The sequence below is a fragment of the Panicum virgatum genome, chromosome 1N, assembly GCF_016808335.1.
Source record: "Panicum virgatum strain AP13 chromosome 1N, P.virgatum_v5, whole genome shotgun sequence".
Classification (NCBI taxonomy): domain Eukaryota; kingdom Viridiplantae; phylum Streptophyta; class Magnoliopsida; order Poales; family Poaceae; genus Panicum; species Panicum virgatum.
This window is the reverse complement of record NC_053145.1, coordinates 43,752,771-43,778,382: the sequence shown is the minus strand read 5'-3', so window position 1 is coordinate 43,778,382 and position 25,612 is coordinate 43,752,771. Positions and strand designations below refer to the sequence as shown.

Genomic DNA, 25,612 nt, shown 5'->3' with positions numbered 1-25,612 from the left:
CCTATACCCAAAATGCTCTCCTTCTTTAGCACCGAGCCCCACCTAAATTATCGTTTCCTATCTTTGCGGCTGGTTACTCTGATCCTCCTCTGACGGTGCTGCTCCTTTCCACCTTTACTGCTCCTTTCCATTTTTTCATCCAATCATCCTCGTAGGCTCGCAGCCCCAGCCGCGTTGGACCGCTTCGCCGCCCACATCGAGCGCACGCTGCACACCGGCGGCGTCGCCGTGCTCCACGTTCACCGTCAAACTGCCCGGCAGCGTCACCGTGCTCCACGTCCACCATCGAACTGCTCGATGTCCGGGGCCTCGTCGGCCTCGGCGGTGTCGCTGTGCTCCAAGTCGTAGGGACAAATACTCCGCCATCGATCTGCTCGACGGCCAGGGCCTCGTCGGCCTCGTCCACAGCCTGCAGATCTGCTCATCAAGTCTCCATTCGCTGCCCTTCCTGCCATAGCGACGCCCCCCACCTGACGCTGTTCTCATGTCTTAGTCTCGACCATCGGCAGCGCCGGCGCAGTTCCTGACCGGCTCGGCACCACGGCGGCACACAGCGGTCGTCGGCGCCTGGGTGTCTACCCGGCTCGTCGGCCGGTGCGATAGTGTGATTGCGGCAGCGGCACTGCACGTGCGTGGCGGACTGGTCGAGGACGTGCTGCTACTAGCAAGGTAAAAAAGCAGTAACCAAGAAGCCAACAAGCCAACTACCCAAATCCAGATTCGTAGAAGGTATTTCTTTTTTCCTAAGCTCTCGTGGTTACAGCTCCAGATGCATTTTTTGTACTTTATGATTATGATTCAGTTATGATGATATATATAGATGAGAGTGCTACTATTAAATTGGCACGGTGATATTTGTAGACCTTTGTTGCACATGTCTAGAAAGTACAAACCCAAAGTCCTTAGCACGTGGGCGATTCATGTCTAGAAAGTACAAACCATACATCTGCATGAGTATCGAATATCCTGGAGTTTACATATGTTAATATTAATTCAGTCTATGCTCTCTCTATTAATTCAGTTTCCGCCCTCGCCGAAGCCGACGGCCGCCATGCCACGCAACGCCTCCTGCGCCGCGTCCTCAAACACGCGGAGGCGCCCCGCTCCAGGAAAGAGCGTCGCAGCCTCCCTCCTTTGCCTCACACGCTCTTCCAGACTCCTTGGGCCTCTTGCACGCTCCGCGTCTCGGCCAGGAGGTGGCCTTGCTGCACTTGGTTGTCGGCATCGACCTCGCCTCGGTGTTGCAGCTCGTCTTCCTGCCTCGTGTTATCGAGATGGATCGATCAAATCCCCCTGCCGATGTTACTAATCAGACGAAAACGAGGCCGATCTAATACTGATCAAATTGGTATTGTTAATATGTATATGTGGTTGTATGTGATTGTATGTGATTGTTTTACTTGTACTTATTATTTTACTTTCATTTCAACGCAGGTGAAGAAAATATTGATCCTCCTGAACTAGCCCTTCAGAAGAGGCGTCAGAAATATGCCAGTTTACCTGAGGAGGAAAAGGAAAGGAGGCGTGCAATGGCGAGAGAGAATTATAAACATCGGAAAGGTAAAACATAAATTTAGACTGACATTCAGATTTATAATCATGTAAAATTAGATACATAATTTATGAAAATGGATGCAGAGAGTGAACGTTGCTTGGGCCCATCGTCTACTTATGTTGTCATAACAACTGAAGCAACACTTGCTCAAAATGATGATCATCCTGGACAAAGTTCGCCGTGTGGTAATACTATTTTTAAGGTCTGAATATCTGTAGTAGTTTATTCTTCTATATATTACTCGGAGTATATATATCTTTTTCAGTGATATACCGGCTTCTATTCAGGATGAAAATATGATGTCCAATATCAATTTTAGTGATACTAATGATATTGGTATTGCCTCCGAGAATGGTGACGTGTGGCTCCAAGAAATGGTAATTTCACGAGGAAAAGTACATATGACCCTACGACTTTCATAATTCATTAATGTAGTCATCTTAACTGCTATATCATAATTCATAATTTATTTGTAATGAGCCATTTGGTTGTTTTGAAAGTGTATATATCTTATGGTTGTCATTTATGTTTTCAGGTTCTGGCATTTATACCTTTAAGGTTCATGGACAGATATACCACAAATTGGATCAATTAGTTCCTGGGGGTAACGGACCTCGTCATATGCAATTATATTGATCCCCTCATCTGGATACAAGGGTAATGACGAATGTGTTGTCTATACTAAAAGACAATCCATATGTACATACGTTCAGGTGTTTAGGTGAAACTAAGGCTTTTGATGAGTATGCAATTGAGTTGAACACAAGTATTTCTGTGGACTAGAGAAGATATAATGCACCCGCAATGGAGCAAGTGGCAGCTATATGGGTTGATGGAAGTGACATTAAGCGTAAATTTGATCGGAGTATTATGTTGCACGGTAAATCCGGTGAACCATGCTACATTAGAGCATATTATGGGTGTTATGATCCTTTGGCATACCCATTTTTTTATTCTGGTGGTGAAACTGGTTGGAAAGATAAAAAGGTGCTGTTGGAAGAATTTCTTGTGAAACATTTTCCAAGGGTAAAAAGGAAGTACACGAGACGTAAGAAATCAGGTATTGTCAGACTACTATATGATTCAATCTTTTATACTCAACAAGTAATGTACATAATGTATATTAAACTAAATGATGTTTAACTGATCTTCTTTGCCAATGTTTTGCAAAGAATAGTGTGCAGATGCCAAAGTCAGTAGCCAGTTCGAGTACACGTAAGATTAAAACTAATCAGGCCGACATTGCATGCATAATTCTATTGGTGAGCGTCTATGTTGAACCACCTGTAATTAAGAATAATTCTTTGGTCTGTTTATGAGTAAATAAAATTAAATTTAACTCAATGCTTCATACTCAGAAAAACGTGAAGGGGACAACGACAATTATGATGAAGATACTGTTGAAGCTGGTGATGATGGTATATTTTACACTCTTCGCCTCATCACTTGGGTTTAGTTCCTAATTTTAAGATATATTTTGATTAAGGTTTAAATATGCATTTCAGAACGTAATGGATCAAGGCTTCACGTTAGTGCGCGAGAATATTATTGCTATATAATGCAGATACGAAATGGGGTGTTTGTGATAATGTTTTATGGTGGTAGGCTTTTTCAACAGTGGATAGTTGATATCTATATCAAAGTAGAATCTATGCGTCTTGATTGGCATTCAAGATCAGAAAATCAAGCCATTATCCGAGCTGATCTTTACCAGGTAAAGATTGAAAACTGAATATATTGTTTTCTTGGATTTTTTTTGTAGTCAAGTGAGCTATGTAGCTATTATTATATGCAGAATCTACGACTGTACTAATATAATATGAATAATTTATGGCATCAGGGCATAATGGACACGCTTGCCACTGGAGAGGTTAATGGTTTACGTGCTGGAAAAAGGGTTGTCTTATCTAAAAGTTTTCCTGGTAGTGATCGTGATGTGCAGGCAAGATTTATGGATGGAATGGCTTTGGTTGCTACGTATGGACGACTAGATTATTTTGTCACATGACTTGCAACCCATATTGGCCTGAGATTACTGAACAATTGTTGCTTGGACAAAAACCTCAAGACAGACCTGATATTGTTGCAAGGGTCTACCATGCAAAACTTCTTGACTGCTCTGACATTCAGCCCCATCATGCATGTTTTTACACTTTATGGAAAAAATGTTGGTACTAATATTAATAGTTTTGGTTTCAAAATCTTGTGTGGCTAAATATCGGAATGGCAATCAGTAGATTTATCACCATTAATAATTGAAGCTTGGTATTTTTATACTAGAAATAATATATATTTTTATTTTTAACCACTACTAAATATCATTGCTTAATTTCACCATATAATTAGTTTTTTTAAAATTTTCTCGCAATATTGTTCTTCAAACACGTGCGTGCCGCACGTGCACCCTACTAGTATTTATCTTACGTTTTCAATATTGTACCTCTCATATCTCGGATTTATTGCCAGGTATGTATTTACATCGTTAATGCAATATCTTGGATTTACAGCTATTCATTACGTATTTTTAACACATTTTTTGTGAGGAGTATTTTTAACACATTTGGATATATCTTGGAATGAAACCTACTAAAAGTGGCATATATTGGAAAATATATACACTTATGCCATATGTATACGCTACTACAGAATACATCATCGCAAATGCCCCATCACCGCCGGTTTGTTTCGAACCAGCGCCAGCCCACAGCGTGATATGTTAGCATATCACCGCCGGGTCGTATTACGAACCGGCGGTGATATGTTAGCATCACCGCCGGGTTGTAATATGACCCGGCGGTGATGTGTTCTCCACCTATTTTAATTCTTCTCACCTCTCCCCTCCCTTCATCCCACCGCCGCCCCCACAGCACATGGCGCCTCTCCTCCCGCCGCCAGCCCACAGCGCACGCCGCCCCTCTCCCTTCATTCCTTCTCCTCCCTCTCATTCCCCATCTCCTCCCCTCTCCCCTCGTCTCCCTTCTCTCCCCAATGGCGGGGAGATCCACGCGCGGCCAGCCGGCCGCCGCGGGAGCTCGACCGCGGGTCTGCGTGGGAGCTCGGTGCGGGACATCCACGCGCGGGAGCTTGACCACGGCCATCGCGGGAGCTTGACTGCGGCCGGCGCAGGAGCTCGGCGCTTGCGGCCAGATCCACGCCGCGGCGGCCGTCACACAGGGCGCCTCCGCCGACCCTTCCCCTTCCCTCTCTACTCCTTTCCCCTGCGGCAGGAGCGGCAAGTGCGGCGGCGGCGGGAGCAGCAAGTGCGGCGGTGGCGGGAGCGGCGAGATCCGGTGCGGTGCCATGCGAATCGACCTCTGTGAGGTGCGGTGCCCCTCCCCTCCCCTCCCCTCCTCACGACTGCCCCTAACCTCGCCTCCCCTCCCTTCCCCTGTAGGTAGGGAAGCGGCGAGCACGCGGCGGCGGCACGGAGCATGGTCCGGGGGCGGCGTGGAGCGGGCCCAGGGCGGCGGCGGCGAGCAGAGTCCACTGCAGGAGGGCTCGTGGGGCGGCGACGGGCTGGGAGTAGCAGGAGGGTCGGTGCCTCCTCTCTGCGGTGGTGGGCAGCGAGCAGCAGGGGACCGCCACCTCCTCTCTGCGTCGGCGGGCAGCGAGCAGCAGGAGGGCTTTTTTTGTTTGTTTTGGGACAGGTTCAACACCACCGGTTGTGGAACCGGCGGTGATGGCCCTCTTTATCACTGTCGAGTTAAACCCAACGCCCCTCAAAATTGGCGGTGATGGCCATTTTGAACCGGCGGTGATGGCCATTTTGAACCGGCGGTGATGTGGAGCGCTGGAGTAGTGATATGTGTGTGCCTAAGTGAAAGGAATGGCTTTGAAAAAGAGTAGGTAGCACCGGATTTAGAAAGAAGATATTCCTCCTCCTCTTCTTCTTCTTCTTCTTCCCTTTACCTACTTTATTTATCAAATTTGAAAACTTAATGGTTAAGAAATTATGCAAAAAGCCAATTAAACACACGTTTTCATACAAACCTACGGAGGTTCCGATACTCTAATTAACCATACGACTGATCTATTCACAGCTACGCATTCTATCTATTTATTGTAAATCTTTATAATGCCAGATGTACATATCTTGGATTGAAGGCTACTCTTTTATTCCATAATTTTAACATATTTATTTTTCCGAGTATCTTGGGGTAAGACTATATGAGTGGGCTATATGTGTTTGTTGCCGCAAAATTCAGTTTGGTGAATCTTGCGGAGCACGACATGGTAAGGCCTAATAGTTCTACTTATCTCCAGTGCAGATCCTGCTCTTCAGGTTTGCGGCGCACCAGTCAAATTGACCTGCATTTGATAAATAAATAAAATTAATCAGTAACAAGGAATCTATCAGTCTGATACGCCAATGGGATCATCGCCTATAGAGTCGATTCTCATGCTACAGCTAGAATTAACAACAAACTCAATTATAAAGAAACAAATCTAGCTTATTTGACTCAACTTATCATCACCATTAGACGGATCGAATTTAACCGATAACAACCAGGGCGATAAATTAAGTAAAACTTGCCGATGAATCTTGTAGCGAAAATGGCCTCTCATGCCATATTTCAATATAATATTTTGGTGATTGATATAGACAACACAACACTTGGACTAATATGATTGTTAAAATGATCATTCTCAGGCTTTTAGGTTCAAGTGATGACAAAGAGAAGATATGTGTAGCTAGGCCCGAAGGGCCGCACCTACGGTGGTTCCGTTAACCGATTAGCGCCCTGAAACCTCTTCGGTCCAAGGGACAAGAATTGAAGAGACCGTGAAGAAATCCAAGTCGAAAAGATCAAGACGAAGATAATTTGCTATCACCGGTTAAACTGATGATGAGCAAATTGCACTCATCGGTGCAATAAACTTGGCACCGGATTAACCGACGTTGGGTGTTTTACACTCACCGGTATAATGGACTTGGAGGACGAAGAGACAGCAGGAGTTTTACAGGCACCGGTTAAACTGACGATCAAGGCAAAGTGAGCGTCGGTGCAGTTGTCCAGAGACTCCATTTTTCGGGGGGTTTCTGAGCTTGCACTCACTGGTTAAACCGACGATGATTTCAAGAGCGTCGGTGCAATTGATCAAGTAGCCGTTGGAGCAGTAACGACTAAGTTGCTGGAAAAATACACTCACCGGTTAAACCGGTGATGACAAAAACTGAGCATCGGATCAACCGGCGTTAAGGGATTTCGTCAGCCTTTTCCCAACGGCTAGTTTGAAGGGTTGGGCTATATATATGCCACCCCACGCCTCATTTGTGTGTGCTGGTGTTGCTGAAGCCTAATATACTTGAAGAACACCTCCAACCACTATAGAGCATCATTGTACATCATAGAGGCTTAAGCACACTTGTGAGAGTGCTTAGTGCTTGTAATAGGGATTAGTTCTTGCGAGAGCTCCCTTGAGAGAAGCCTTGCTGCGGCAAGTATCCTGTGTACTCGTTGTGTGACCCTCCGACTTGGTGTGGAGAGGCAACTACACTTTGTGCGGGGAAGGAGACCCCTCTTGGTGAGAAGCTCCGATAGTGAAGACGGTGCCGTGGGTGACGCTTCGAGAGAGACGGTGGTGGTGGCCTTGTCTTGGTGACTTGGGGTCACTTAGTCTTTACTTACCGGGAGCCTTGGTGACGAACGCAAGACGGTGATCAAGCGGAGAGACTCGGCATCACACTTGTTCGTGTTGGATAAGTGGCCGTGGACGTAGGGAGGGACTTGGTGTCCTAACTGAACCACGTTAAATCATGTGTCTTGGTGTCTTCACGGGAGTCTGCATATTCCCTCCCTTACCTCTTTACTTACCGTATTACGTTTCCGCATTTACTCTATCTTGTGTGCCTTTACTTTCCTAGTTAGTTTGATTAGGATTGGCTATAGGTTGCAAGTGTTTTAGGAGTAAGTAGAGAGTAGTATAGATAAACCTTAGTCATAATGTGTAGGACGTGTTAGGTTTATCTCATGCAAATAGATTGAGCCTTAGGATAGAAAGCGATTAGCGACCCTATTCACCCCCTCCCGCTCTAGGGTCGGACACCCCGGTGATCCTTACAATTGTAAGGAACATGACCCCATTTAGGCCATTGTTTGTGATTTTGGTGATTGAGTGACAACATAATCAATGGGACTAATGAGTTTGTGAGATCACACTTGTAGGAGTTTTTAGGTCCCATGGATATAAGTCAACATATCTAATTCATCGTCAAGACGCAATGTCCAATCTATCGTCGAGACGTCAAGTCCAATCCACCATCAAGATGACAAGTCCAATCCGCCGTAGAGATGTAAAAGCATAGTGGAAATCTAGAGATAGAATAAATTTGAAGGATCAAATTGATCGCTGCGATGCATTGGACGAGTTCGGCAGAAAACAGAGGCACCGGTTTAACCGATGCATGAGCATCGGTGCATCCGATGGTTGTCGGAAGATCCGACGCCCAGTCATCGGTGCAAGTCTGAGCGCCTCTGGAGATCAAGGGAAGATCAACTGAAGAAAGAGTGCAGCACCGGTTGAACCGACGGTCCATTCAGAGGCATCGGTGCAATTGATGTACCATGTTCCAGAAACGATGTCAAGCGTGCAGCAGCCAAGCCTTCAGCACCGGATGAACTGATGGCCATCGGAGCAATGTGTCGGTGCGATGACGTCAGCAAGGTGTAACGGAAGATCAAATGTCACCGGAAGTTCTGTGGCAGTACCGCCCTAATTAATCCAGCTCAAGTGTGCTAACCATCATCTTAAAGATAATCCCGGCTAACACACACTTCAAACGGAGTAATTCGGCAGTGCTGTCGGGTAAAGTCCCGAAGAATCCACCTGAGCGTCGATCGAACCCAAAGCTTACATGCAACCCACACGAAGGTGAGTCCAGAGAGTACAACATTTCTCAAATACATTACATTACAGAATCTTAACTTAATTATTACAAACCAAGTTCGAAAACTCCGAAAGGTACTTGAATTTCGAATTGAAATTAGTTCAGAGTTCACTGCAGCGGAAATAAAATGAGTTCTAAGCGACGATACATGGTGTCATGATGAAGCCCGTCCATGACATCACTCGGCATTGTCATCGTTGGCCGGAGTCGTATCCCACTCCACCGACCAACCAAGAGGTAAAACACACGGCCAGGTCAAACTAGCTATCTGATCTTCAAACGTATCACCTGAAAACAAAGTGGAGCCACAAGCAAGGCTGAGTATTTTAATACTCAGCAAGGCTTATCCGACTAGGATATATTTAACCCTCTAACTAGACATGCAAGGCTTTTGGCTTGAGGGGTTGTTTTTGCCGAAAAGCAATAAAGAGTAAGTCCTTATTTTCCGATTTTAGCTTTCAAGTTCTAGTTTGATTAACCATTCTACATTAGCATCTATCCAATAGCATACATGGTGAAAAATAATTATTTTTCATCATTCAACCATATTTCTCATCATCATTGTTCCACTTCTTACTCTATGTGGCAAAAGGGTTAAGCAGTCTCAATATCCGTGAGAGACGGACGATTTGAATCGAATTTGTTAACCTGGCCAGGCAGACCTAAACACACGCATGGGGAATGCAATCACCCACGCGACTTTTCCCCTTTTTCTCCGGGCATGAAACAGGCCCACCGCCCTAGGGTGCCCTGCACCCGTGCGTGACCAAAGACCAGACAATGGGGAGTATGTTCCACGGCCGGTTCCATCAGGTACTTAAGCTTACTGATTATCATATTCTCGGCATGTGGTTAGTACGTTCAAACGCTTAACCACCACTACCACACATCGTGGCCTTATCTATTTTCACTAAACAGACGGGGTATCACGAGTACACCAACCCCGCCCGTAAACCTTATATTGCAGTGTGTAGTAAGCATTCAACTCCTACGAGCTCGCGAGTGACAGGAAATCACTCGACTTCTACCGAACCATTAGCATAGCCAACTAGCGACCTACACATACTAGTATTCAAACATAGATACTTAAGATTATGCAACTAGGGTTCCAAACAATTCCTACAAACTTAAATGCACAGGTAAATAGGAATATATAACAGTTGCATAAATTAAAAAAAATAGGTAGGACATGCTCTGGGGCTTGCCTTCCTGAGCGTAACTAGCCTTAGGCTCTTCCGAAACTTGGTTCGGGTCTTTAGTGGCTTCAGTTAGATTCACTTGAGCTTCACGCTGCTCACTCTCGGACTCCGGCACCAACTCGTACGTACCGTCTGGTAGAGTAGTCGAATCTATATGAAATGCATATGCGTGAGTTACTTTAGTGATACGATTTATTCAATTCTTCACTATAGAGTTGTAATCCAACGCAACTCAAGATGATTTGCAAAATATTCGGTTGCATCATCTTGGGCAATCATTTATAGAGTAATAATCATTATGTCTGACTTCACAAAGTAACTAGGGTGGATTTTACCTTTTATCCCTATGCAGCAAAAGAAGGGATTTTTCTCATTTATTACTAGGTTAAGCATGTCCTTATCATAACTAAAGTTACACAGAGATTCTGGGTTTGAAATTTTTATGCAAGGTACAGGTCTGAGTAACTTGCCTACTGTGAAACTTTCAGCCCATTTTATGCAGCATATTAACCATTAAAAATGCATTAAACAGCCACTACTAGGATTAAGATTCATTTATACAGAACAAACTCTACAAGTAAAGATGCTAAAATTTTTACTGAGAACTCCTAAACTGATGATGAGTCTACTGGAAATTTTTCAGATTTAAAAGAGCAATACACAGGGCATGATAAATAGGACAAAATAAAGCTACAACAACCTAGTTTAAAACCTACAGACAAAAATAGAAGGTTCCATAGCTTCATCTTTTACCAACATGGTTGTAAACTCAAAGTTAACCCTTAGAAAAATTATTAGAATTTTTCATGCGCAAGAACTATTTTTCATGATTTAATGTATCTACCCTCTCCATAAATCATTTAGTCCAGTTGAATTTAACTAAAAATTCTCAAACTTTTTCTGTAGACTCTGGGAACGAAAGTACAAGTACTGTAAAAGTTTGAACCCATGAAACATATCATAACAACTTAGATAAATAAAACTATCTATCCTAGGCATAAATCAAGACTTAAATAAACTGATAGCTAGGCATGCCAACTGTCCACGAAACTTTTACACAAGGTTATACATCTAACATTTACCCGACTAACCAAAAATGGCTAACAACTCATGCTTGTAACTTGAGATCTAATATAAAGTATATTTTCTTTGTATTTTAAATGAAGTAAAAAATATTGAGAAAATGACAAAGTGCATGTAGCAAAAGTTGTAGATCTCTTTGCAAAGATTCCAGAACAGTTGAGTTTGCATTTTTCTGATTTTTCTATGATTTTTAAACGAATTTACAAGTTTGTTGTTTTTCAAAACAAAAAGAAAAAGGAAATGGAAACTTGCATCTAGGCCCCTGGAATAATTTGAGGGGTCGCACATAACCCCTTGGCCGGAGTTGGGACAGGGGAGGCGGCGGCGGTTGTTTCCCGGTGAGGAGGAGGCTCGCCGGCGGCGGGGATGGCGTCCAGGGGTGAGAGCTCACCGAGCTCTACCTGTGGGTGGGTGTTGTGGTCGACGGGGATGGCCGGAGCAGGGTCGGCGGCGTAGCAGCACGGCCGACGGCGGTGGCGAGCTGCGGCGGCGGCGCCCCGGCGGCTTTGGGCGGTGGAGGTTGGGTCGTCGAGCACCGGTGGGAGGTGGGGGAGCTCGTGGGCGAGTCAAATCGGGTCGAGGAAGGGCGGAAAAGGGGGTTCCGCGGCGGGCGGCGGCCGGCGGCGGCTCTGCCCGTGACGGCGGCATCGGGCGGCGATGGGGATGGGCGAGGCTTGGCCGTGGAGCTTCACCGCGGCGAGGAGGTCCCGTTCCGGGGTTCAATTGGGACCGAGGGGCACCGGAGGTAGGGGCTCCACGGTGAGCTCGAGCGGCGGCGGCAATGGCGGGGCGGCAGCGCGTTCTGGCACTGGGGCGGCGCGGCTCGGCTTGGTAAGGGAAGGGGAGTGGAGCGGGAGGGTGGAACGCCCTTGGGCGAAGCAAATGGGGAGGGGGAGCTCGGCAGGAGAGGGCGTAGAAGAAAGGAACGGCGACGCGTGAGCGGCGTGCGGTGGCGTGCTCGCCGAGCGGCCTTGATGGCGTGCCAGGGCGCAACGAGTGGGTTGGTGGCGTCGGTAGCACGCGGCAATGAAGGCTAGCCGCGGTCCGCGGCTCGGCTGGGCACGACGGCGATGGCGGTGCATCGCCGAGCGCTTGTCGCGGCGTGCTCGCCGACGGCAGGGCGCAGCAGGCTTGACGGGACGGGGAAGGGTCAGCGGGCGGGCGAGCACTTGAATGCGTGCGCGGGGTCAAAGGTGGGGAAGGGCGCGCGTGGCGTGGCCGGGCGGTGAGGCAGCACAGGCGCCGCGGCGCGCAGGGCGCTGGTGGCGAGGTGCGGGCGGGCGCAGCGAGCGGGTCCGGCGTGGGCACTCGAGCGGGGTGGAGGGCCAGCGGCGCGGCGTGCAGGCGAGCGCTCATGGCTAGGCAGCAAGCACGGCGGGGCAGCGGCGCAGCGATGGCATGGCAGCAGCGCAGCGAGCGGGCGTGCGTGCACGCTCAAGTGCCTGCGTGCGCGCAGAGAGGCAGGGAGAGCGAGGGAGAGAGAGAGAAGGGAGAAAGGGAGTGGAGAGAGAAAAGAAAAGTCAACTGTTTGACTTGGTCCAAAACTCAAGATTTTCAATTGAAACTCGAAAAATTTTGAACACGAAAGTTGTTCAAAATTTAATTTCCTACAACTTTCCTTTCAGCCAAAAATTTGTTTGAGCGATGATTTGAAAGTTTAAAATTTGAATTCAAGTTTAATGCACCCACTTGTTTTTCGGGGCTAACTCCAAATTTCATGTTAGAACTTGAAAAACTTTGAACACGAAAGTTGTTAGTCTTGTCAAACTCTACAACTTTCGTTTTGGGCAAAAGTTCATTTGAGCGAAGGTGTGAGAGTTGACTTTTTGGTGTATTTAAACGGAATTCTGACTTTTAAGTAAATACAAACTAGGGTTTAATGTGTCATTTGATGTTAATTGCATTTTTAAACAGTGCTAAACACGTGAGGTGTTACAAGTTCCGACGCTATAGCATCGGTTCATCCGATGGTCCCTGAAGTTGCTGCAGCAGTGTCAGAGAGGCCAACGGCTACTTCAAAGCGCAGAGTGACCGGAAGAACCGATGCCCTATGCACCGGAAGTTCCGATGCCTACGCAGAAAACTGGCCAACGGCTAGTAACGACTCTCTTGAGTTGGTGGCCTATATATACGCCTCACCCCGGCTATTTTGAGGAGGCTGGAGTTGCTAGAAGTCATACACACACCCAAGAACACCTACAAGCCATACAAGAGCTCATTGATCATATCCTTTGGTTTTAGCACTAGCTTTGTAAAGTGTGAGTACTAGATTAGCTCTTGAGTGAGTGAACAAGCAAGGTTGAGATCCTTGTGGCTGGTTCTAGAGTGAACCACACTTATATTACGGTGCGCCGGCCCCTTGGAGCAATTGGTGGCTCGCCGGCAAGTCAACGACCCTCCAGCTTGGTGTGGAGCGGCGTCGACGACTTTGTGCGGGGGACGGAGACTCCTCCTTTGTGGGCAATCTCCCTTAGTGAAGATCGGGATCAAGGTGACCGTGATTGTGTTCACAGAAGAGACTTGATTGCCGGGAAGCGATACTCTTCGTGAGTGCTTCAACAACGTGGACGTAGGGGCGCCTTTGTGCCAATCTGAACCACGGGATAAATCCTTGTGTCAAGAGTTCGCTTCCTCTCATCCCTTTCTTTAAGCTTCCGCATTTCATATTGCAACTTGTGTGTCTTTACCTTGTTAGTGTAGTATCTTGCTAGGATTGGCTATAGGTTGCAAAACTCTTTTAGGATGAGGGTTACACACTAAGGTGAACCGTAGTTGCACATCTAGTTAGCTTGTTTTAGTTTAAGTTTTGTGCAAACTAGTTGGAGCCATATGTCAAGGTTTTAATAGTGCCTAATTCACCTCATCCCCCTCTTAAGCTAGAGCACCCTATCGCTTTCAAATCTAATTATAAAAGAGCCTTTTCTCAGTCATAACTATGATCAGTTGAGATAGCCAATTGATAACTCAAGCCACACTAGATCGAATTGCACCAACAAATCTAACTTAATCAAGATGGGACCTAACCAAGATAGTCTGATATGAAAGAGAATCTTGCTGTGTTTAGTTTCTCCCCAAAATTTTTTTTGAAAGAGAATCTTGCTATTTAGGAGTACTAAATAAAATATGTTTACAAAACATTTTGCATGGATGGGTTGTAAATCGCGAGATAAATCTAATGAGTATAATTAATCCATAATTAGTGGATGATTATGTAGCATAATTGTTGCAAATCATGAATTAAATAGGCTCATTATATTCGTCTCGCGATTTACAACTTATCTGTATAAAAAAGTTTGTAAATAGTTTTTATTTAATACTTCTAATAACAAGTTTCTCTTTGATGTGATGGGTGTAAAACTTTTGGGGAGGGAACTAAACACCCCCGAAGATCGGTAAATCTATTGGCTATCATGGATCTGTAACAAATTCCTTGGCCATCGGATTGGCCGATCCGACGGTCAGGAGCAGTTGAGGATGTAAATTTGCAAAAAAAAAAACCCTCAAATTTTGTTGAAATTAATCCGTAGTCCATGGATAGCAATTTTGCAAAAGTAGCTCGGCCTTTGTGAATCTCAATTTTACAAAATACCCCCTAAAGTTTAACGAGATTGACATGCACTCTACTGACAGCAATTTTCTAAAAACCTCCCTAAACTTTGGCGAAACCAAAAAGATCCCCTAAACTTTAACGAAATCAACATGCACTCTATTGATGGCAATTTTACGGAAAACCCCCTGAACTTTGGCGAAACCAATCTACAGTCCATGAACCTCAAATTCACATAAAACCCATGTATCGGTGACAGGTTCAATCGCCTTGCACATTTACATACAAGCCATACATTTAAGAACCCAAATCAAATTTGACTGAACCTGCAACAAAACTTTATAAGCATGGATCTATACATCCGTGACGGGTCTCTCATGGGTGGCAACGGGCGCAACATTTTTCTAGTGTTATCTAGTCACTCCCATCTTTTTAATATGCTCTAGACTATATGGGCTCTTTGGATTTATGCTTTGGGTTTCATGGGCTACTATAATAGGCTTGGACCACACAAACTCGGGCTGTGAACGTATACGTTTGGGCCTAAAGTTGCTAGGCCCGAGCTTAAAATATCTAGGCCGAAATCAGAATTGGACCGGAAATAGAGTTTAAAATGGGTCAGGAACAAAGTGGATCGGGCCTGCAACTGACCGTTGGCTCATAAATAGATTGCTCGCTCGCGGTTTTTTCTTTTTTATATTTTTAAAAAATAAAATTTTCAAAAATATATGTCTGTTTTGAAATATTTCAAAAATACCCCCCGGTCGCCCTCCCAAAGGGCGACAGGCCTTAAATGTAATTTTTTTCTTTAAATTTGCAATGAGGTCCCTGGAAAAAAAAAGGGGGCCTGTCGCCCCCCCCACGGGCGACAGGGGGCCTGTCGCCCCCCCTCGGGGCGACCGGGGTATGGCCCCATATATAAGCTCCAACCCTCCCCTTCCCTCCTCATTTGAGCCCGAAAATTCCATCAAAAATTCAGAAAAAAAGAGAGGAGTGAGGAGAAGGAAAGCGGCGAAGTCTTGCCGGATTCAGCACTTGTGATCTGCAGGTAAGTACATTTAGTTTATATATTGTTATATTTAAGTACTACGTATTTAAGTATGAGTAATTTAAGTAGGGGTGAGTAATTTAATTTAATTAGTGCTATAGTAGAACCATTTAAGTAGGAGTTCAATGATACTTTAGTTTGTAGTTACGTAGTAGTAAATTAGTTTAGAAAATTAGTTCTACGCATTTATTATTACAATTGCAGTACTATTAGAGATGTATTTATAAATTAATTATAATTTAGAATAGAATTTGGCATATGCAGTATAGAATTTGAGTGTCATCACGTAGTTATAAATACTTATACGTTGTAGTTGAATTTTATACTTAGTTTTTACGGATTATTGAATAAGGTAGTGAAGTAAAGAGTATAACTCGATAAGTATTATGTGATATACAGATATGTCGAGCAAGTACGCAATTCGGCAGAGCTTCGCCGTTTTTCTTCTTCTCACCCCTCTCTTTTTTCCTGAATTTTTAGACTCAAATGACAAAGGGAATGGCGGCATATGGCAGGCTCAAATGACAAAGGGAATGGCGGCATATGGCGGCTAGGGAATATATAGGGCCTGTCGCCCCAAGGGTGGGCGACAGACCCCTGTCGCCCGTTGGGGGGGCGACAGGGCCTTTTTTTTTCAGGGACCTCATTGCGAATTTGAAGAAAAAAAAATTACACTTAAGGCCTGTCGCCCTATGGGGGGGCGACCGGAGGGTATTTTTGAAATATTTCAAAACGAACATATATTTTTGAAATTTTTATTTTTAAAAAATATAAAAAAGAAAAAAGCGCCGCTCGCTCTTTGCTGGGCCACCGTGCACACGTGAGTCCACGCGAGTTTACGGCTTCAAGAGCTCGGCGCACGAAACCTCATGGTCACACAGGCTTCGGTCGCCCACTCTGCCAAGTGGCAACGGCAAGATGAGGGAGCCGCGTGAGAGAGGTCGATCTCCTCGGAGACATGCATCAGGAGAGGAAAAAAAATATTTTCATGTCTCCGGACTCCGGTGAGCTTTAGTGATCAGTTTGGCGACTGCCGACTGTTGTCACAAGCCTCCGACATTCTCACAATCTCGCAGGTTGACGGAAGATGGAAGAAACAGCTGACTAGTCGAAGAAATGATGCCTCAGTTATTGGGTACAAGATGAAAGGAACGAGCACGTGAACTCTGAACGCATCACTTGATGAGGTCGGTGATGGCAGTGCACACGACCCCGATCTGCCCGGCGTACTCGCCGCGCCGCGCGAGCGGCGACGGGACCCCGGCCTCGGCGAAGACGTCGTCGCACCGGCGCGCCAGCGCCATGGCCTCCGCGGCCATCTCCTTCCCCGCCGCGTAGTCCCGCGCGTTGATCTCGTCGTACGCCCCGGCGAACGAGAGCTCCATGTCGAAGTAGAGCCTGCGGCACTGCCCCAGCGCCGCCCTCTTCTTCGCGTCGTCGGCGCCCGCGCCCGGCGGCCTGCCCAGGAGGGCATCCGCGTCGCGGACCGCGCCGCCGGCGTTGTTGACGCCGAGGTTGGCCGCCACCTTGGCCAGGCCCCACGCGTCCGCGCCGGGGCTGTCGCGGTGCTTGCTCAGCTCCGACACGCAGAAGCCGTAGTCGACGCGCGCGTCCGCGCCGGCAGCCGCCTTGCACGTCGTTTCCACGGTCGCGTCGGCGGCGAGGAGCGTGGCGAAAGCCACGGCTGCGACGAGGAGGCTCTCGCTCTTCGAGCTACTCGTCATGCTCCGGTGGCTTCTGGACAGTGCGCTGCGGCGTTGATTCTTGATGGATTATTGCAGAGCCTGGTGGTGGCAATGTGCAGAGGTGCCGTGGGCGTCAGTTCTTATTGGGAGATCGAAAGATGCTCAGGAATGCGAACGTAATGCAATTCATTGTGAACGTTTTGTACACCCCATTTAACATGGCATTAACTGCTTTATGGGTCCTCTTTTTGGCGCCTCATTGTCTTCTCCGAAGATGGAGTCCGGGGGCAACTCAAAAGTTCTAACCAATACAAGCTGGAAGGTTTCTGCAATTGACATATATTATGTGGAAAGAAAAGTTAAATGGCATATATGTAATTTTTCTTCCATCAAGCAATGATATAATTTATTTTCTTTTCAAAAATAATACACATCTTTTTTCTTCTATAAAACAATGATGTCAATTAATATCCTTCCAAAATCATCAAGCAATGATGTCATTTATTTTTTCTTCTAAAAATAATACATGTCTTTCTTTTCCTTCCATAAACAATGATGACAATTATTATCTTTCTAAAAGAAAAAATATTGTGAATTATGGGTGAACGCATGTGCAAAGGAAAGTATATGTATACTAAAGGAAAGTAATACGTTAATACACATTTTTATTTTTCTTTCATAAACAATGATGTCAATTATTATCCTTTCAGAAGAGAAAATGACGTGAATTATGGGTCAATTTATGTGTAAAGGAAGTATATGTGTGCTAAAGGAAAGTTCATAAAATATAAATTACACGAACTGAATGCCAGCAATGTGATGATTTGATTCACCTCTATCACGATTGGCAAGTACTCCGATGACCATCATGAAGTTATTGCGGAGTTCGGCATCAATGAGTTTGGCACCTATTGTTTGGTCAAAATCCGTTACAATGCGTAGGAATCCAATACGACTTTAAAAAAAATACTATTTACATACCTAATACCCAAATCAATAATAATTCATAGAAAAATTTAAAATTCAAACTTAGAAATCCATAAGATATATCTCCCTTGTGAAGAACGTATCAAACGAACACCTCGGGATCGCAGGGCCGATAGAAGCAACAACCACGATCAAGCCGACTCGTGAACCATGTGGCATCTCAAGGGCATCAACCATGTTCTACTACTACTACTACCAAGAATTTTTGGAGTTGAAAGGAATGCGCCTGCACTATGTGTGACACATGAATGCTATTACCTGTATATATATGCATAGGGAGCCACCCGCATCAATGGCAAGTATAAGGATAGAAAACATGGTTGGCTAATCTGTTTTCTTAATTGATGGGACAAATATTGGAAGGTTAACACAAATCCGGCCTCTTATCCCTACATAGCCGGCCAATCCCTTGCTAATATGTTTCCTTAATTGATGAGGTAAATATTGAAAGGATGTCAAACATAAAAGGAAGGATAATCACCTCACAACCAAAAGGAAAAAATAGAGAGATTTTAGGATGTCGAACAAGTTTTACCAAAATATCATTGTCGCCTGGTATACAAACAATGGAAAGTAATAAGTCTTACCAAAATATTATTGTCACCTGGTATACAAATAATGGAAAGTAACAAGTGGGTACAAAGGTGGGTAGGTAAAAGTGTTTGGTGTAAAAATTATTAGGATTTTGGTGGAAACATTTTTCTTCTATCAATTTCGTGGGTCTACACCCTCTTTCGTCAAACCTTTTCGTCAAACCTTTGGGCTGACAAGTAATTTTTCTTCCATCAAGCAATGATGTTATTTACTTTCGTTCCACAAATAATACACACCTTTCTTTTCCTTTCATAAAACAATGATGTTAATTAACATCCTTCCAAAACCATCAATCAACGATGCCATTTATTTTTCTTCTAAAAATAATACACATCTTTTTCATCCATAACCAATGATGTCAATTATTATCCTTCCATAAGAAAAAATGACGTGAATTATGGGTTAATGTATGTGCAAAGGAAAGTATGTGTATATTAAAGAAAAATAATATGTTAATACATGTCTTTCTTTTCCTTCCATAAACAATGATATCAATTATTATCCTTTCCAAAAGAAAAAATGATGTGAATTATGGGTCAATGAATATGCAAAAAAAGTATGTGTGTGCTAAAAAAAGTAATATGTGGGTACAAGAGGTGGGTATAGATAATTGCTGGTGTGAAAAGTAATAGGATTTTGGTGGAAAACATTGAGAAAATCAATCTCCCCCTCCATTTAGTCAAACCTTTTGGTCTGACAAGTGGGGGCCCCGTATTTAATTTTTCTTCCATCAAGCAATGATGTTATTTATTTTCTTTCAAAAAATAATACACATCTTTCTTTTCCTTCCATAAAACAATGATGTCAATTAATATCCTTCCAAAACCATCAATAATACATGTCTTTCTTTTTCTTCCATAAGCAATGATGTCAATATCTGAATAATTATAGTATCCTTCCAAAACCATCAAGCAACAATGTCATTTATTTTTCTTCTAAAAATAATATACGTCTTTCTTTTCATTCCATAAATATAACGTATCTGTAAATGAAAGTATGTGTATACTAAAGGAAAGTAATACGTTAATACACGTCTTTCTTTTTCATCCATAAACAATAATGTCAATTATTATCATTCCAAAAGAAAAAATGACGTGAATTATGGGTCAATATCTGTGCAAAGGAAAGTATGTGTATGCTAAAGAAAAGTAATATGTGGGTACAAAAAATGGGTATAGTAAATTGCTGGTGTAAAAAGTAATAGGATTTTGGTGGAAAACATTGACGAAATCAATCTCTCCCTCCTTTTCGTCAAGCCTTTTGGTCTGACAAGTGGGACCTCCGTGAGGGGTACGGTGGGCCTAATCTTGGTGAGCAAGGGTTTCAATTGTTTCAACTTTTATAGTATAGATAAATGGTAGACTAAAAAATAATTTCATCCCAACTAAACTTTAGTTTATTAGTTCTAAAAAACACCTAATTTTGACCAAAAGTAGCCAACCATCCAAGAAATGACCAAATTACCCCTCTACCTTATCTCTTCGCTTACATTCAAAGAGGATGGATATAATGGATATTTTGTGTCTCATCTAACTTTTCGTCATGGGATCCAAATAGAGTATGGAGTAATTTTAGACCCCGTTTAGATCCGAGAACTATGTTTTAGTTCTTGAATTTGGCAAGGCTAATTAGGATTAAATATGGACTAATTGCATTGATTATAGCTAGCTAGTTAGAATCTATTAGCTTGATTAGTTCATAGTTAGTCCATGTTTAGTCTATTATCAAATATCGGACTAAACTTTAGTCCTATTTTAGTTCATCCAAACAGAAGTCACCTAACTTTTAGGCACCAAACGTTTGACTCAAATTAAACTTTGGTCCTAGATGATCTAAATTGGACCTAAGCTCAAGAACATCAAAATGTTAGTTTTGTCACTGAGGGATCAACTATTTTACAAGATTTCCCTTTGATCCCAAGACAAAAAAAAAATCCCAGACCAACATGGTAGCAAGCCAACAACTATCAAGTAAAATCAAGAAAACTCTTTGAACTAATAAGAAAACCAAATAATCAAGAAAACTCTTTGAACTAATAAGAAAACCTAAGTTTTCGAACTGGCGTTTGTACTCCTTCAACTTTCAACTAAAGAACTTGTCATTTTATACTCAAGGCTAAACCTTTCAAATTTAATTTCTTTGTTAAAATTCACATTCTGGGCCTTGAGCTTTTTTTTTAACGTGACAGTAATATGCAGCTAGATATTGGCATCCGTGTGTGGCTGAATGAGTGGCGATGATGGCATTGTGAGACTGCCTGAAGGAAGAAGAAAGGGAAGTAAAGGCTTGTGACTTGTGATCTGGGAGAAGCACGGTGGCAATAGCTTTGGGCTTTGGCCTTTAAGGGCATGATTGGTTCGTTGTCCAGCCGAGCCTGACTTGTACCTATGAGCCAGGCTCCCGTTAGCCAGGCTCCACAGATGCAATAGTCGTTTGATTGGTTGTCTGGCTATATCCAATCAGGCTACACGTTGAAGTTGTTTGGTTGCCCGCACAAAAACTTTTGTATGCGATAAAAGATTTTAAAAAGTGTTATCATACATGATTCTTGTTTTGTACCTGCAGAGCCACACGGAGGGATTCCTTTTGCATCTGACCAGCTAGGCTCAAACCTCAATGCGGCCAACCAAAAATCGTAAACCTGCATGCACGGGCCTGCCTGGGCTTCAACCAGCCAATAAGGGATTCGAACAAAAGGAGAGAAGGAAGAGGTGGAGCATGTAAGCATGTCGAGAGTAAAACAATAACTCAGTGAGTACCTATTTAGGTTTAGGTCAGTCTCAATGAAAATGTCATCATGGGAGTATTATGAGCATTAAATTTGCTGACATACCAGAAGAGAAAAGGGTGAGTGTCATGAGATGTGAGAGGAGTGTCATCACCATGATATTTTTCCGGCTCGGTTATCTAGTTCACAATCTTGGTAAGTGTGCGATAACACTCCCTACTGAGACTGGTCTTAGTGCATGTGTAAAAGGTCAGATGAATGCAGAAGTTCCAATATTAGAAACCGTCGCATAGAAATGGCCATGAAAGAAAAACAATATGCGTCAGTTTTTCATCATGGATCATCCACCACCAAGTATGAAAAAACTAAGGACCATAGATGCTGATTGGCATAGGCATGCACTATGAATTTAGTCAATATATTCATTTTTCTAGTTTATTTTTTAGCCACGCGCGGTCCACATTATGCTCCATGTCCTTTTCAGTCCAAAAATGAGTGGCCATGTTGAGAAAAATTATAATAAAAAAATTATGGATAAATATCCAAAGGAGGCACTTACTAACTTTATTTTTTGGCCCAAAAATTTCCACAAACTTTTTTGAAAAGTTTTTTCATCAATTTTTTTCAAAAAAAATCCTCAAATCTTCCACAAAATTATTTAGCAAGAGTATCACTAAAAAAAATCTAAAATAATTCACAGGATTTTTTTTCTTGTAGGAAGAAATCAAGGAATTACAAAAAAAAAGAGGCGTGCACACACAGGAGTTTTGAAAGATTAGCGGGTAAGTTATAAGTTCCCATTTTGTAGAAAACGGTGTGTGGAAATAGGTGATTGAGATAATTCGGATCCATCCTTGGTTCTGAATTTTTTTCCTTCCTTATACGACACTGAGTTCTAACTTTCATTACTTATTTAACATCTCCATCTCTTCTGTCAATTACTCTCTCTGTCCTGAAATGTAAATCATTCTGGCATTTTACCAGATTCATTGAACATTCTCTAAATCTAGACAAACTGTATGTCCAGATTCATTGAACATTCTATGAATCTGGACACAGTAAAACACTCCCAAGATGACTTATATTTCAGGACGGATAGAGTAACTCAGGCCAAACGACCTCTAAATCACCTCCAAAGTTAATGAAACGTTTTCTAGTGATAGAACAAATAGTGATGAACACATTTTGCTTAAAACTGTACATGTACTGCTACAATTTTAAAATTAAATTCACCAAATTAGATTACTTTGAAAAATTATTTGAATTTTTATGGCGCCAAAAATACTTTCAAAAAAATATTGGAAAATAACTAATATTCTTCACATGGGATGCAATAAAATTATAAAATAATTTACATATAGAATTGTGAACAATGGAGAATTTGCATTAAAATTTGTTGACGCAAAAATCAACACACTGAAATTCGAGGGCAAGTGTTCGCCGAGTCACGGAAAGTCAACCAAGCGTGCCAGTCAATTTGACCTGAAATTGACAAGGGAGAAAACAAAATCAAATTCGAGAGCATATCGGCTGGGATTCCGAATCTCTCAGATGGGCGTATCGGCAAGCTTTGCCGATACTATAGACGACAAAAAGATGTTATATGCAAGCGCGTAGTAGACGAGCGTATCGGCAGGATCAGCCGATTCACTAAATGACAAAATAGGCTTTGAATAGCCGATCGTGTATGTATGACAAGATCTAAGCTACGAATGTGTAACTCAGATGATGTGAAGCTAAAAATAAATCTAAACCGACTCTTGAGATAACAAAAGTGTTACTCCAAAACCTAAAGCCGATCTAGTATGTTTTTAGATGTGATAATGGCCAAAAAGTGTAGGAAAACCTACAAATCTAGCCGATATCGATAATTGGTGAATAAATCTAGACGAGACGACAGCGATGCGCCCGGAAGTCAATGCCTAGTTAAACTCGATAACTTTTGAATAGATTTGAACGAAGTCACAGCGATGCGCCCGGTAGCTAAAACTCAAATATACTCGGTAAAACGAAAACTCACTAGCAAATCAAGTCGCTCGAATGTGAGGCGTCTTTGATCGACTCATCGAAAAATGAAGAGAAAAGTCGAAGTCGCCGAAAAAGTGCAAAGAAATTGTAAAGTTTGTTGTATTGGATGTGTATCAAGTTTTTCCGGTCCCTTACAACTGATATATATAGCCTAGCGCTATCAAGTCCTAACCGATCACGGCAAACATTACTTGACCAAAAATTTTTTTTCTAAAAATCAAACTACTTAAAATATTATAACCGAATCATCAAGATTTTCGTAGAGTCCGGGTCCTCTTCTCCTTCCTTGACTTCATCGGCAACTCCCCATCGGCCGAGTACCAGAGCGGGCGAATCAGCATCTTCGAAGCATATTACTCTGGTCCATCGGACGGACTCCATCGGCCGATTTCAATACTGTGCATCTTTTGGTTTCTTTCAAATCGGTCACCTTCTCTTCACAAAAATCAACTTATTTGACACGTGTCAAAAACCGGCGTCAACAAAATTATAAAATAATGAAGGCAGATCAGTTAATTAGATTCCGAGCCCAGACGGCCCAAACACAGTTGGAACGGCGAGTGCATAATACAGGGCTGGAATTGAACTGGTGATATCACATAGCATGATTGCAAGAGCTCGACGGGCATGCATGCCCCATTTGATTCGATCGGTCGGCCTCGATATATAAAAAAAGAAAGCCTCCGATGATCAGCCTTCACGTCGTCGAGGTAGCTGTAAAGCTTGCCGATTAGTACATTATATTAGTGCGCCTGCAAGCCAATTAAACAGTAGTAATCTTAAATTTGGCTACATGAGTAGTAGCAGTATCGTAGCCGACTAGCTGCTGGTACAACGTAACGACATGCCTGCCTGCACATTAGCCGTGGAAATGCAAGCAAAAGCACGCCATGGCGTTGCTGCTTTTTTGTGTGGTGCGCGCTAGAAGGATTACAGGCTAGCTAGGCGGCCACATGCCTTTTGCTTGACGCGACAGCGATCCGCACCTAAAGGGCCGGGGGCAACAAGGCAGCGGCGGCCGGCAGCATCCCCATCGATCTCATCCTCTCCTCGCGTTATCGCAAAAGAATAATAAGCGCACCACACCATTCCTTTTCCCCCATCGAGCCGAAAAGGAATAGCCGCACGCACATCGTGTATTCGTGTCTCACCGTACCTTTCGCTCATGAGGAAGAAGATATTATGAGGGGAACCGCCGGCCGGGAACGCACGCAGCAGCCGGACCCGGACGTGACAGCTGCTGCCGCCGCCGATAAGGAACGGCCGGCGGGGCCTTCAGGCTCCCCGCTCCCGGCCCGGCGGCCCACAGCTTTGTGCAAAGCGACGCCACCGGTCACCACCGGCAAGAAGGCCACACGGTCGACCGCGGTCTAGGCAGGCATTCCAAGCAACTCTCCAGATGATTCAAGACGTATACAGTACGGGCTGTCCGCGAGAATTCCGTTTCGATTCCTCTGTAGCACTTGTGTGCCGACTGCTACGTGCTAATTAGTAGTGCATCGGTTATTATATCAGCGCACACGCACAATTAATTGTTTAACTCCATGGGAGGGATGGCAGTCTTTGCGTTGGACTGCTGAAAAACCTACTGTTTATTATATATGGTGTCACTCACTCCCTCTTAATAATTAAAAAAAGGGGAGGGGTGTGCGTAGTGCGGTCTGATTTCCCCCCCATGAATTCGGTAGTTTTTACCGTGAACCTTTTTTAATTTTCTTTTTATTGCGCAAAAGGAGCTTCTAAATGTATGTAGCACTGGCATCAATGCATCCTCAATTGCTGATGCTCTTTGGATTTTGCTGCCAATTTACTTCGAGGTTATAGAAGAGTTACTGAACTTTTTTTCAGGTTGCAGTTCGCAAGCTCCATCTCCTCTAGCGATGCAAATTGGTGATCCTTGGATGCACCTCCATCCCTTTTAATTTTTCAAAATGAGATCTAATTTTGAAGAAGTAGTACAAAATTTTAAACTAAAGAGGGTTGGAGGTGCACCTAAGGATCACTAATTCACTACCAGAAACGGGGAGATTCTTGTCGGTTTGTTTTATTCATGTCGGCTTCCAAAAAACCGTCAGGGAAGCGAATCAATTCCCGTCGCAGCAGAAAACCTAACAGGGATCAACGCAGGAATTCCTGTCGGCTTGGGAATAACCGACGGGAATGACAAAACCGTCAGGAATCATCATCCTAAATCTTGACGGTTAAAACGAACTAACATGTTTTGAGGAATCCGGGCGCCAAACGTGAAGATGGGCGGGCTATTCTCCCG

The 25,612-nt window shown here is 43.7% G+C and overlaps 2 protein-coding genes across 3 annotated transcripts; one reads left to right on the top strand and one right to left on the bottom strand.

Moving 5' to 3' along the window:
- The first annotated feature begins 1,185 nt into the window (after positions 1-1,185).
- On the top strand, positions 1,186-3,761 carry LOC120655975. 2 transcript variants are annotated; one of them, XR_005667779.1, is made up of 8 exons: positions 1,186-1,348; positions 1,435-1,560; positions 1,639-1,932; positions 2,091-2,615; positions 2,733-2,817; positions 2,914-2,973; positions 3,061-3,269; positions 3,396-3,757. XR_005667779.1 is itself a non-coding variant. In XM_039933965.1 (5 exons), exons 2-5 carry the CDS (start codon positions 2,802-2,804, stop codon positions 3,561-3,563), a joined length of 453 nt encoding a protein of 150 aa, XP_039789899.1. In that variant the 5' UTR covers positions 1,946-2,615; positions 2,733-2,801; the 3' UTR covers positions 3,564-3,761. The 2 variants fall into 2 exon arrangements, 1 of the variants encoding a protein (XP_039789899.1); XM_039933965.1 differs by lacking the exons at positions 1,186-1,348; positions 1,435-1,560; positions 1,639-1,932 and having other exon boundaries at positions 1,946-2,615; positions 3,396-3,761.
- A 12,529-nt stretch (positions 3,762-16,290) lies between these two features.
- LOC120654097 (pectinesterase inhibitor 8-like) lies at positions 16,291-17,157 on the bottom strand. The gene has a single exon (XM_039931673.1). It carries the CDS (start codon positions 17,043-17,045, stop codon positions 16,497-16,499), a length of 549 nt encoding a protein of 182 aa, XP_039787607.1. The 5' UTR covers positions 17,046-17,157; the 3' UTR covers positions 16,291-16,496.
- Between the last annotated feature and the right edge of the window lie 8,455 nt (positions 17,158-25,612).